Source organism: Seriola lalandi, unplaced genomic scaffold (assembly GCF_002814215.2).
Source record: "Seriola lalandi dorsalis isolate HSWRI2012SDOR001 ecotype SW California unplaced genomic scaffold, Sedor1 jcf7180002054948, whole genome shotgun sequence".
In the NCBI taxonomy this organism is placed as follows: domain Eukaryota; kingdom Metazoa; phylum Chordata; class Actinopteri; order Carangiformes; family Carangidae; genus Seriola; species Seriola lalandi.
In genome coordinates, this window is record NW_019525499.1 from 1,142,351 (window position 1) to 1,156,768 (window position 14,418).

The following is a 14,418-nucleotide window of genomic DNA, read 5'->3' on the forward strand; positions in this document are numbered from 1 at the left end:
TGGCTGATTGTGGGCAGAATTGCAAATGATATTCACCTGATTCACCTCACAAGACAACCGAGTTCACTATAAGGTTAAGGTAACACCACAGTTAACTAATTTTCTCTCGCACACACACACACACACAGTTATCAAAGATCTAATGATAAAATTAGAAGAAAAACTCATGTTATATTAGCTGCATAGTTTGGCCATTAAACATAATTGTCCTATGAAAATTAAAACTTTTCAATTACTATAGCTGCCAAGTTTGGGCTCCACAATCTAATTTCAAGGGAAAAGGATTATCTGCTAATTCTGGCCATCACAAATTTAATATTGATGTGAAATGTTACTTTACCTGCTATAGCTTTGCCCACTAAAAAGTTAATAGTAATGTATGGTTACAAAATAACAGCATAATGAATCTAAAATGAATGCAATGTGAAAAAATGTCAGTAACCTTAGCTGCTAAATTGGCCATTGATTATAATATTCAAATAAAGCTGGTAGGTTTCAATTAGTTCAGTAATTTCAGCTGCTAACAATGGGTTTCACAAAATTAAAGTCAAGGTAAAGATAAAGTCAGTTGCATTAGGCATATCATGACCACCACAAAGCTCCCACCTGTACAGACATCCATCACTCTCAGGTGAGAAAGAGCAACTGCTTATATAGTGCCTTCCTCTACTTAACAATTAGCCTGGGCAGAACCAAACTTCATTCACGGGGTCCAAGTCTATCTCATCTAGAAAGATTGATTGACAAAGTTATTTTTCATCAGTAAACATAAACATTACAAACAAGACGTGAATTATAATATTGTAAACAAACTGTATAATCACTCCAAATCACACAAACAGTTATGAACACAGTATATTAAACTTGTGACCACCCCCACAGTCACGGTATAACCTGTGACATCATTGATGCTAGAGCATAAAACAGGGAAGTGTTTGACTACCTCCCCTATTAGAACTGCTGAAGTCCAAGGTGAGTATAGAGGACAAAGATGCTCAGATTAAACCAATGAAGTCACTACACAGTGCCAGTAACATTAGCTGATCATTTTTATAAATTTAATGGTAAGATAAAATGAAAACATCAGCTACTAATTTGTGGGCTAGGTTAGCATGAAGCTAAGTAATAGTGCCAAGTTTAATCGGGCATTATAAGGCTATAATTAGCTTCTAAACTTCTAAGATATGGAGACTGTAAGACTAGCATTAGCTTCTACTTTTTGAAATTTCAAGGGTAGCATTAGCTTACCTTTGAACATTAGGCTAACATAAGCTGCTCACCTTTAGGCCTTACAATTACAAAGGTAGCCTTAGCTTCTCATAACTTCTGAATATTGCAAGGCTAGCTTTAGCTACTAACTCTTGCACACAGGGTAGCATTAAGCTACATTTCACAGTAACATCAGCTGCTCACTTTTATAAATACATTTTAAAAACTGTAATGAGTTACTGGTGTAAATATATAATTATCTACAAATGTAAAAAAATATTGATTAATAAATATGAATAATAAATAATAAAGTTATTCTTATTTTTTAAATCAAACAACAATGTTCTGCCTTGTAATTGAATGAAATAGGCCTATAATAACATTTAACGGTTCAATATGCATTTTCATGTAACTATTAAGTATCCACAAAGGAATTAGATTCTTTTCATTACCTTAAAATATTTCCCTGTTTCCTTCACTTGCATCCTGTTGTCGTGTCTCAGTCCCTCCCACAAAAGAAGAGATGCAACATCCTTTTCTTCGACCTATCATCTGAGGCAACATCAGTGCCCGGTGATGACAGTACAGCTGGATCACTGCTGGATCAGCTGTCGGTCTGCAGGTGTTAAGAGCTTTTTGTACCTTGAAGTTTAATTGCACAAATAAAATGACACACAATATCCAAATAATGATAGTACAGCCAGTGCAGCATTGTAGTGAAGTCATCCAACATGACAAAAGTAACATATCATAAATAAACTGATTGTCAGCAGTTGCATATCTATTAAAAATCTGTATTTTGTATTTATATTGTGAACACATCCATCAAACTACACTTTGTGAAGTTACTGCTCAGACACTGAAAGCTAATGAGCCAACAAAGCTTTTTTTAAATTTGTATCTGCATTTATTGATGGTCTGTTTGTAAATGCATCATGTAATTATCCAATTTATGAATATCTCCTAATGTTATTTAGATCTTTTAGTGAGAGTGGAAAATATGTAAATATCTCAAGTCAAAATATTATTTCTACGCACAGGGGTTTTCAATCTGATTGTAAAAGATGTTTAACTAAAATGTTTTTACAGCTGAAAGACAACAGACTCTTCCCCTCTCTGACTATAAGACTATAAGATGCGGTGTCCAATCACTAAAAGATCTCTAATGAGGGTGTGTGTCGGTCTGATAAAGATAGACAGACAGACAGAAAAGCAGCTTTACACACTTTGCGGCCACTGCTGACATTAGCCTAATAACCATGTGTTGCTTTCCTTGTATATTATGTACATTTATGCATATTAACTTGTTTTGGCAGAAAATTTGTAAAATCTCATTAAATGCACATTTAATAATTGTCATATAATATCCCATTGTTGTGTTTTTTTGTTATTATCATTACCATTCCACCACAAAGGGGAAGCCTAAAACTATTGCACAGTACTATGTCCCAAACTGGATTCTCATTTTGCATGGCGGGCTACTGTATATATAGAAATAACATGCTGCTTCAAAGACAAAAGTGATACAGTGATAGTGATACTCACCGGTTGTTAGAATTTTGGACAATTGTGTTATGAGTGACAAAGTGTAGGCCTACCCTGTGTTTGAATGTGAGATTAACTGTTGCGCTGAGCTGCAAATTGGCAGAGACAACTGTATAAACTGTGTTCAAAAAGTCGACTTAGAATAGAGAAAAAACTAAAAACAGCATGCTAGCAGCAGTGATCCTGAGGCTGGTACCTGTCTGGACCATGGATGTATGGTCTGGACTCAAGCAGCAGCGCACTGACGTAACAGTTACCTTAGCAACCGATTAGGCGTCACCACTCTCTGCTGCAAATTCATGAGTGCGCAATTCTACTCGGAGACAGTCCAGTCAAGAGAGGACAAACAGCCACCGAGTCGCGCTATGGGGACTAGTTTATGAGGGACAATAAACCAAATGTCTCTTCCCGTCTGTTTGGGCTGTGTGTGTTCGTGCTGTAGCGGAGCTGGACGTGCCCACCTGAAGAAGTTCGCTGTGCGGGTGCTGTTCTTGCTAACGTGACCCAGCAGCAGCCAACATGGCTGAGGATGACAGTGAATGGGTTGTCGAGAGCATCGTTGGCTACCTAGGAAGTCCCGAATGGGTCATTCCTGTCACGGATTTTATGGAGAACAAATGCACAGGTAAAAACAGGTTACCTACCATGTTCAGTCTTGAATATCTACCTCTATCGTACTTTTCTGTAGCCTTTCTGTACCGTTAGCGCGGTGGCTAAGCTAACGCTAACTTGAGATTGCGATGTTATTGTTGACGTAGTTATGTTTGTAATATCTAATATTTTACCGCCTGACGTGATACTTAACCTATTACGCGTCCTCGTTGTGAGCTAATCAGAGTTTCAGAACATTTGTCTCGACACTTATTTACAAATGACAGGTGAGGATAAAGGTAGCATGTCATATCATAGTAAAAGTAATGTTCAGCAAGACCACTATGGAAGTAAGCAACGTTGGGCAAGGCCACTATGGAAATACGTTATTTCAAGTTATTTCCTTCTATAAATGCTGAATTAATTTGGCCTTTTTTCAGTTTTTGATGACGAAGATGAAAATAAGTTATCATATACAGAAATCCATCAGCAGTATAAAAAATTGGTGAGTACATTCTTTTATCTGCATTCGTCAAACATGTTAAATGATAGACGTTCATTTTCAAGTCACCTGTTTCATAAATTGCCTCATCAACATTACTCATGAACAATTTTATATTGCCGATTCATTAAAATGAAATTATGTAAACTGCTTTGTTTCTGTAGGTGGAGAAGCTGTTAGAGAATTACATGCAGGAGGTTGGCATCAATGAGCAGCAATTTCTGGATGCATGCACCTCTCCTTTTGCCAAGTCCAAACCTCTGCAGGTATCCCTGTTTGCACACCACTGTCAGCCTGCCAGTTAACCTGAGAGAATCAAGGATGGGATTTGCTTACATAAGCCCAGCTATGCTGCTTTTCACCTGGTGCCAAAACATAGCTAGTTTCTGTCTCTCCCTTATCCATCTATCCATTAGATATTAGCTGATGAATCAGCAAAATGAGAATCCAGTTTGTGACATACAGTACTGTTCAAAAGTTTTAGACACAAAAGTAAAGTGGAGGATTCTTTCAAAAATAATGCCATCTATAGTTTTTATTTATCTTTATACAAAATGCAGTAAAAAGAAAAAAAAAATGAAATCAATAGTTGGTCTGACGATCTTTGCTTGCACCCAGTTTTTCAAGGTACTTGGTTCCAAGCATCTTGTAGAACTTATCACAATTCTTCTGTAGATTAAGGGTTTTTCAGTGTCTTCTGTTTCTTCAGGTAATCACAGAATTACTCCATGATGTTGAGATCAGGGCTCTGTAGTGGCCATACCATCTGTTTGCAGGACCCCTTGTTCTTTTTGTTGCCTAAGATAGTTCTGGATGTGTATTTGGGTTGTTGTCATCTTGCAGTATGAATTTGGGACCAATCAAACATCTCCCTGATGGTATTGTGTTATGGATAACAATATTAACATCTAAATTGTGCAAAACTTTAGCACAGTACTGTAACCTACAAACAAATTTATGTTTTTATCCCAAACTAAATTTATATCAAGTGCAAGGATTTTGTTAGACTGAAGACCCAAACAGTGTCCTGACTGGATATTACACTAAGTAGAGTGCAAGAAGGTCATCAGCAAACAGGTGGACTCCTTCCCTCAGTAATGATCAAGTCTGGTGTTGGTGCCCAGTGGCCTACTCATGTTTGTTGTTCAGGTGCAACTGGGCACACGTACCAAAAATGCATTTCCACAACTGAGTGTGCATGTGTTTTTCAAGTCTGTTCGCCCAAGCTGTTTGAGACAACAGCTTGCAAGATAACATGAATATTTTAAAAGTATATTATATACCGGAGTAGGAATTTTAAGATAATATTAGTTACAGTTTAAAATTCTACTGTCTATTCTTAGATTTTCCTTGGCACTGATCAATAATGTGGCTGTGCCAGATTGGCAGAAATGGAGATTTGGACTCAGGATACCTGGATCTCATTAATTACCACTGAGATAAGTCTGCAAAGCAGGTGAAAATCTTCTAATACAAAGATTAACTGTTGCAGTAGTCGCATTTCACAGCAAGCAGAGGTTTTGTCTGGTGTGTTAGTCTAACCATGCAATTTTAAACTAAAACAGTTTTAGTTGATATGAGATACTGTTGATCATGCTGTTGCCACTTTTGACATTTTACTCAAATGTTGCAGTTGTCCTTATGGCAGACTATACACAAATGTTTTGGAATAATTGACAAGATGCCTAAATCTAATGCAGAATCAGCTCTCCAGTGCACCCATGCAAAAACAAAACAGTAGTTCAAATGCTTTGTTTTGCTAAGTTGTGTAGTGTTTTGTAGCTTTTTGGGTTCAACTATATGGGAGATTGCAAACTTTGTCAAGCTCTGCAGTAAAAAAAAAGTAATTTACCTTTATTAATTGAAAACACACTTCAATACCCATCATGGATGCAAGATTTATTTTTCTGAAATACTGCAATGCAGCAGCAGCAAATTAGTTCTCACTATCTCACACTGGCAGAGTATGTACCACATCTATAATCATATTTTTCATAGGGTTTGGCTGGTGCGGTTTATGTAGCAATAGAATATTGAAAACAAAAAATTATGTCAAGATTATTTTTTACATTAGCTGTGTGAAATTATAATGATATAGCGGAAACATGGTCATATCTCAGACTGTTTTTCTGCATAACTCCGGTCTGCTTGTTTAGTTGTTCAGTTACTTTGTATAGGCTAATATGAGAAGTCCAACACATAGCGTTGTATCTTCACTGAAAATTAGTTTTTTTTTTTGTTTTTTAGAGCACCCACACTGATTAGAGGAGAGCACCTGACTTTCAGTTGTAGTCAACTGGGATGCAGTAGACAGATGGAGTACAGTGAGATGCAGAGGAATGTGTTGCAGTACCATATCTCTTAAAACTTATCTTCTGTGGCTGACTGCATCTTTTCTGAGATTAAGTTACTCAGAGAATCAGGATACACTGTGGGTTTGAGCTTCAGGCAGAAACAGTGCGGGATAAGAGAGACTGACAAAAGGAAATGGTGAGGATGAGAAAGTGGTAGAGAGAAGCTGAGCATGGAGACTGAGACGCTGGTGACCCAGTTGAATTGTATTAAGAACGCTGAACGTGTATTAGAGGTGGGTCAGTAAGACTTGCCATGCTTAGATGGGGGCCAGAGCTTTGCATACAGACAGGAAGCTAATGTGAAAGATTAGGCCTAAGTACTTCTCTGTTTACAGACAGACCTTAATTTTTGAAGGAACCGGAATCAAGTGTCTACCATGCTAGACATACAGTACATCCTGTTCTGATCTGTTGGAGGCTAACGGGGCAATGATACCCTTACATGAACAATGGATATTTATCATTTATTCTTCATGGCTTAGAATTAGCTTATCTCATGTAGCCAGACATCAAAGTCACATCTGGAAAAATTCAAATACCTCAGTGAGACGGAAGGTTTGGCCAACAGAATAAGTAAAATACCAAAACAATATCTAATATTTAAATAAACTGGTCTTTAATTTAATTGATAACGACTGGCATCTATATAACGTATATTATGTTCAACCTATATCAGCACTCATGTGCTTGTGTATATGTGGCTGTGTATACTGGCCCATTCTCTACAGTGTCAGGTGCTTCTTTCTGCCTAGTTGTAATGCCTGTCATTCATCATTATCTTGTGGGTTTTGTGATTTATCGTGGTCTCATATAGTTGTTTTTGTTTTGCAGTCAGTGTTCCAGCCAGTTCTGGCTACAGATGACTTCCAAATGTTTCGTTCACTGATGGTCCAGAAGAACATGGAGCTTCAGCTTCAAGCCCTCAGGGTCATTAAAGAAAGAAACGGTAGGCTTGATTAACACACATACATTCACCCAATCACACTCACAAACAGGAAAACACTACTTATATAGCTGCAAGTAATATGCTTATGCTTATGTGTGTAGGGGCCCTCCCAGAGTGTCTGACTGATGGTGTGGATGTGATGACAGAGTTGCAGCAGGAAGAGATGAAAATCCTGCAGGAGGTTCTCAAGTAAGTCACTTGTTCTCTCTCTCCTCCTCTCTGTCTCATTCTCTCTCAGACACACACACACACACACACACACAAAAAAGGGTTTTAAAGGGTTATCCTAAACACAAAAAGTCTTTGCAGTGTCTTTAATTTCTTTGATATCCTTTGACATTTTGACTTGAATCATTTCCAGTGAAGTTGACATAGAGCGTGGATGAACGATACATACAGTATTTAGAATCAAAGAAATACTTTGATCCCATGAACTGTAGATGTGTGATGTTATGGGTGGTTAGCTAATAATCTTATCTTCATGTGCCTTGACGTTTTACTTTCTCAATTCTGAGAGAAAGCATGAAAATCAGCAGTGTAAGACTGCAATCACAGACAGTTTTTATGTAAAATGTCAAGTGTTTTCTCTTTATTCATTTAGGCTGAAATATCACAATTACCTTAACATGGAAACCTAGTCTTTAAGACACCTTCGACTTTAAGTCAATAAATGTGTATTTATTTAATTTTCTTTAACTAATTAATTAATTCAGTCTTAGTTTTTTTCTTCATTATACTGTTCTGATATGTCCACATCTTCGTTCAGTGCCCATTGCCCATATGCGCCCAGGTTTCTAGAATCTCCCACTGCTGCTCTCTAATGGGATTTTGCCAGTGGCAGCCTCACCAACTAGAACATACTGAGTCTAATAGGACCGCAGTTAAGCTCCTTATGTTTCAGCTAATTTAGGTTGGAGGGATTGACACTAAACAAGCAACTGAGAAAATAGTGTTTTTATCCCCTTTGTCTTACCGGGGGAACCTTGGCTACTTATCAACACTGCATTAGCCAGCATTTCCTGCCTTCCACATCTCCGCTGGATTCAGTTCATTTCAATCTGATCTGAAACCAACTTGGACAAACTTTTACACATACAAATTATTATTTTCAAGTTTGGTTGTTGTGTTCTGACATATATTTTCTGACAACATATACTATCAATACAATACTTTTGTGCAACTGACTTCCCATCAAACACATGATTGCAACATGAAGGAATTGTTTTCCTTTCCTTTCCGCCAATTGCAATGACAATAATAACATACCTTGAGAATCTTAATGTGAGTAAATGTTGTCTGTGATGGAGCAGAATGACTTGACTGATTTACTTTCATTCTATACTGACATGAATGAAACCCAGTGGTTTGGTGAGTCTGTTAGAAAACTTCATGCAATGAAAGAACAACCTTCTAGAGCACAGCAGTCTCAGGTCTGGTTGACTGAGCTAAATTTGTCTCTTGCCCACTGCACTGTGGTTAGAGTACCATTAGAATAAAACAGGTCAGTAACAGTTTTAGGCTTGATTGACAGTCCAAATATATTGCTGTGCTATCACTATCTCAGTCAGTCCTTTTGGATGCTATAAAAAAATTTTACAGGATTTCTGACAAAGCACAGTCACAGTAACAGCTGAAATGACTATGATCAAAATGCTGAAATGCAACTATACTGTAATTTATTCAATATCGTTATAGTGTGCATTTCTGTGTGCAAACAATTTTAGACAAATTCTGATTGATACATAACACAAATCAGTATCTTTTCATTAGTCTCATATGGCTATAATTGGATAATTGTGAGCACCTCTGAAAAGGCCATCATAAAGTCACCATCACAGAGAGTGATCATCATCATCATGTTTCCTTTCATGATGATGATCATCATGATGATCTTTTGAAGCTTTTCTTAGAACAGTGAAATGATAAACCATCCTATTCTCACTCTTTTACATGGCCTCTGTATACCTATCTGTATACCGCCTGGTAAATGTTTCACGGAAGTCTCACCTAAGGCAATTAAAGTTGTTAAATAAATTAAATTAAAGGATCTGTGTGTGGTTCCCCGGTGATGCCTGTGAGCAAGCTAGGCCATGGAACGTGAAAATCCCTGATGTCCATGTCTTATTCTAGTATCTAGTCCATTCGTGCCATTTGCCAAAAGCTAAACAGACAATAGAGCCAATTTAACTCTAGATTAACAAGGCTATTATCACACCTTGGTTACTAAACATACCCTGAAACAGTCCAAAGGGGCTCTTGAATAGTCTGTAGCAAGACCAGTTACAGGATTTGCAGAAGAAATTAGAATTGGAATAATTTATTTATAGTGAAAGTTCAAACAATTAGCTCTGGGAAACTGGTAAAATTAGACACTTTCTTTTTCTCTCCTGTTACTCTGTCCTCAGAAAATCAAAAGAAGAGTATGATGAGGAAATGTCCAGGAGGCTACTGTTAGAGGAAGAGGTTGGTTCCACCTCCAGCGGCTGCTCTGATAAGCCAATGGTAGAGAGCAGCGAAGCCCTGATTACCAGCTCTGCTCCCAGCCAGCAACGCAATATTGCCAAGGTAAGGCATCAATGAGCTGCATGTGCCACATAAGACCTGCTGACCAGCCAAACTGTGGAATCTCATGTGAGCTCTGAGGCTTTTTGTGCAAGCTGCACCAACAACAACTTTGATCCAGACTTTTGCATGTAGTGCCTGATGCTATCAATGCTTAATGGTTTTTGCCAACATGTTTTTCCCCTTAAAGCCCCGTGTCATTTAACGTGACACTGTCTTCAATGTGCTGTTTATTCCATGCAAAGGCCAAAGTTGAGGGGAATGGTGACAACAGCAGCAGCAGTAATGGTCACCTCACACCACTATTGAACGGAAATACTAAAATAAATCTGGTAACTGAACCCTCCATGTAGTATCACTTTAATCGGTGACCAGACAATGCATTTTCTGACCAATCTGAGGATGCATTAATACCATTTCAGTTGTATCTATGAAGGCTAACACTCAGTGAAATTGATAAATGTGAAACTGAATATATTTGAATTGGGTAGAAATTGAAGTTCTTTTTGTGAGATGTTTTTGGTGGTAGGTCTACTCTTGTTAACATGTAAGAATCTGGGATTTTCTTTGATACCAAAATGTAGTCTGTGGTCCATTTGTATTGGCATGGCATTCAAATCCTAGGTATCAGTGCATCCTGAGGGCACAAGGAAACTTGTCTGTTTCATAGTCTGTGTAGTGGATTGGTCATGTAGTAGCTTTGTCGTTTTAAAGCCTGTAAATTAGGTTGCACATGTAGTATCAATGGAATAGAAATGTTTGCTGACTGTAGGGTGACTAGGAAGTGTTGCATTTTACAAGCCATTAACAATTTGATGTGAAACATTGTCTTTAGATATCCAGGTAATTTAAATGCACATACTGAGTTAATCAACAGGCAGGATCTCTCCTGACCACTTTGTAACCAATCAGAGCTTAACTTTCAGATGACCAAAAGTGTAAAGTGTCAGGGTCAGGTATCAGCAAAAGCAGAGAAAGTATCAAGTCAATTGGAAAATATGGCTTGTGTTTTTCAGTATCCAGAAAATCTTCTACACTGGTGTCTACAAACCGAGGACTGTATATGGTGTTGTAGCATCTGCTTTCCATTATTAGCATGCTGCAATAGCGCGCTGAATTTGATACAGTGTTTGTGTCACCTGTACAACATTAATGCCTGTGGTTACCTCCCTCCAGGTCAACGGCAACCCTGTCAGAAAAGAAGAAGGGAAGACAGCTGCCCCTAGAGGTGGAGATGAGAAAAGTGCAGCTAAGAGCAAGTCCTCGGCTAAACCTATACCAGGTAAATCAGATGAGCAGCAACTCTGAACTGTTCTTCTATTTGTCTTATTAAATCTCCCCACCACAGTTAGCTGCTTTACTAATTTTATTTAAATCTTGGGTTCAAAACCTCATTAACTCCAAACAATGTATAGTGAGGCTAAATTATTAGTGTTTACTACACTATTCGCATATTTTTATACTATTGTGTCATTTACCAATCAACCTGAGAGAGCTACAAGCTACCAAGCTGATTCATACTGTACATGTGTGTTCAGATTGTGGCAGTAACAGTGGAGAGTCCAGAGTCCTTCCAGCAGTGAGAGCTCCAGTAAAGCCCAGTGAGCCCTCCGTCAGCAACAGTGCTCATACCAAGGAACAGAGCAACAGCAGCAAGACTGTAGCCGAGACGTGGCTGGAGGAGGCACACAGGGAGGCTGGCTTCTCTAAGCCATATACTGTGAGTCTGTGAGCCTGCAGCATACACTACATCATCTGTGATATGCAGTATTCCCCATGTGATTTATTCTGCAGAGTGTCATACACATGATAAACTGTAGAAAATAAGGATGCTTAATCCGGGTGGTATGGGGGTTTTAACAGCTCCCACCTCACTGTTGTTATTTTTTAATACATTTAGTAGTAAACTAAAACATCAACAGTGAGCTGGGAGGAAATCCCACCAATTCTGTCATCTTTATTATTCTGAAATTTTTGGAACAGAATTAACTGGGCAAGATTGCTGCTCCTGTTTCACCCTCACCTCTTCTTCCCTCCAGGAGTTGTCAGTGTCACAACAGGAGCAGCTCCAGCAGAGGGCAGCGTATCTGCGTCAGCAGCGGGACAAGCTGCATGCACTGAAGAAAGAGCAGCAGAAAACCAAGCAGACAGCCACACCAGGAGAGGCACCTACCAGCCCCACACCAGCACCTACCACCACCCCGGTAAATACAGCCTGTTCCTGCCCTCATTCCTTATACCGCTCTTCACAAAAAGGTCAGAGGTCAGGGTTAAATACCTGACACTTTGACACATTGAATAGCTGTTGAAACAGGGACCTGAAAACCAATTAAAGGACACACAGTGAGCAAATAATGGCTTTGAGTGCAAGAAATGTAATGATGACCTCATTACAATGTTCTTGATGTTAGACATAATTCAAATGTATTTCACTCATATTGGCTCATTTGAGAAGTCATCATCTGTACTGTTAATTTCAATTTGTCACTGGCTGTTAATTTTGTGTCAGTAACCACACTGTGATCAGATTGTCCCAGGACCTAACAATTTATATGTAATATTCAGTTCAATTTTAATTTTGGTCATAACTTTTTGTTTAATTCTTTATTTCACCCAATTTTCTTTAACCCACATTTTACACCTGATTTTTCTCTCTTTTTCCTCCTCCTGACTTTTCTTTATTGGGTTCTTGTTCTTCACTCCCCTCTGTCTGTATCTGACCTGGTCTGGCCTGTCAGGAGGCAGTGGGGCAGTCCCAGAGGAATGGGGCCTGTACCCCTCCTCTTCCTCCAGCACAACACTCTGCTAACTCCTCCAAACAGAAGGTGATCCATCAGTTGCCTCTGCCTGATGTGAACACTTGTACTCATTCACAGCTAATGTGTTTTGCTCTGGTTTTGCTGTGTAGTGCTGTCTCTCCTTTATTTCTGTTGAACTCGGTCTGAACTCCTCCATGTACAGAAAAGGAATAGTCTGCACTCTGAGCTCTTCTACTCAAGTTAATTGCTCATTAAAGCCAACAAGTGAGAGAGAACGAGGTGTCATTTACATTGTGGATTGAAATCGGACCCACTGAAAAGATATTATGTTTAAGGTCATGAATTGAAAGTTTTACTAATATTTTATTATGTGATACCACTTTGAAAATCCTGAAATACAGGTATAGCATAGCTGCGTTTCCAACCCTAGCTGCTTTCATTTAGTTGTCTAGTAAATACCTGTAGACACGTGTGCTGTGTTGTATTTTAGTAGTCTTTCTCTGTGCCTTTTCACCCCCTCAAGATTTTGTCTGAAGCTGCCAGTGGTGGTTATGTTATCTATCAGGTTGTTAACCTGACTGAATGGTATGGTCTCTTTCCGCAGGAGATATCTGCCGAGGAGAGAAAGAAGCTGCAGAAGAGAAAACATCTGGCTGACAAGCTGAAAGAGGAAGTGATCAAGAAATAACTTCCCCTCCAACTGCAGTATTCTCACTTACATCCTATCTCTTTACTCTGTTAATCAAACACATGGCTTCCTTTACACTGCCTTCTTCAGACAAATAATCCACTTTCCATGACACATTTCAGGGTTTTTCCCAAAGAAACTAAAAGTAGAGATCCTCCTTCTTCTGAGTTCTTATCATGGCTGTCTACAGATGAAACAGGGGCATCTTCTTTTAAATTTTGGATGTACCACTGTGTGGCAGTCTGCACTCATACCAGGCTACTCAAGTGTTCTAAGATCTGTTAGATAATTACAACTGTTTGACCAAGAAAGTTCAGAAAATGTCAGGCGAACTGAAACGCACACAGACCAGTCAGGCAATATGCTGCCAATATTAGGAGGCTTCAGTGGAAAACCCAGACACTTTACATTACTACATGCCTGTGTCCAAAATCACTCCACATTTGTGGAATAAGTGAACGCCATTTACTTTGATGACATCTTGGAATGTCCAAATTGTAAGTGCTTAAGTTTTAGACTAAATAATGTCCTCAAAAGGTCCCACATTGGAATAAAAACATTTTCATGTTATGCATTTAAAATGTTATAAATGGCCCATTTATGACATTGTGGTGAAAACTGACTCAACATTGGGCACAAATGGCATGGAGTTGTGTCAGTGAGTTAAGCATTAATGTGGGGAAAGACTTAATTGGGAGTTTTCAATTCAGTTCAATTCAAAGGGGCTTTATTGGAATGGGAAACTGTCCTATGTTGAAGTGAACGTTAGTTAGCTCAAGTATAGTCTTGTTTTCCACTGTTGTTAGCATTCCCAGAGCGAAAACACTGTAGCAGCTCATCCTAGTCAAAGAGCACTGTGGAAATTGCATGGATGTAAATCGTCATGATGAGCACACTGTAATGTGTTCTTAAAGGGGCCAAGACAACAGTGTGTCGCTTGCTACGGAGGAATGCCGTATTTATCTTCAAATCTGCAGTCTTCACTTTTAAGCAATCAGGATGCACCAGTTTCTATGTAATATTGTTATCAGGTATGCTGTTTAATAAATCACATTTTATAGAAAAGACCTGGATTCCAGACTTTGAATGTATAAAAACTGTGAAGCTAGTCTTTTGACAAGTGGTCAGTTAGTGGGTAGTTGGTCTCAGACTGATCTGCTATTTTAATCTGAAAAAGAGCCAAATATGATGCATTTTATCAGAAATTATATCATGTGTGTGTGAAAACACTTTCCTGAGTACAGGATATAGTGTGTATGAAT

General features: G+C 38.6%; 1 protein-coding gene across 3 annotated transcripts; it reads left to right on the plus strand.

Annotated features, from left to right (window-relative positions):
• Window positions 1–3,034: 3,034 nt before the first annotated feature.
• On the plus strand, window positions 3,035–14,221 carry cfap36 (cilia and flagella associated protein 36). Of its 3 annotated transcripts, XM_023394460.2 has the most exons (12): window positions 3,035–3,379; window positions 3,786–3,850; window positions 4,012–4,113; window positions 7,033–7,147; window positions 7,249–7,336; window positions 9,553–9,712; window positions 9,955–10,041; window positions 10,886–10,991; window positions 11,248–11,429; window positions 11,749–11,913; window positions 12,448–12,534; window positions 13,073–14,221. In XM_023394460.2, the coding sequence occupies exons 1-12, from the start codon at window positions 3,274–3,276 to the stop codon at window positions 13,154–13,156; spliced, it is 1,347 nt and encodes a 448-aa protein (XP_023250228.1). In that variant the 5' UTR covers window positions 3,035–3,273; the 3' UTR covers window positions 13,157–14,221. The 3 variants fall into 3 exon arrangements, with proteins under 3 accessions (XP_023250228.1, XP_087026561.1, XP_087026562.1); XM_087170435.1 differs by lacking the exon at window positions 9,955–10,041; XM_087170436.1 differs by lacking the exons at window positions 9,955–10,041; window positions 12,448–12,534.
• Window positions 14,222–14,418: the final 197 nt, after the last annotated feature.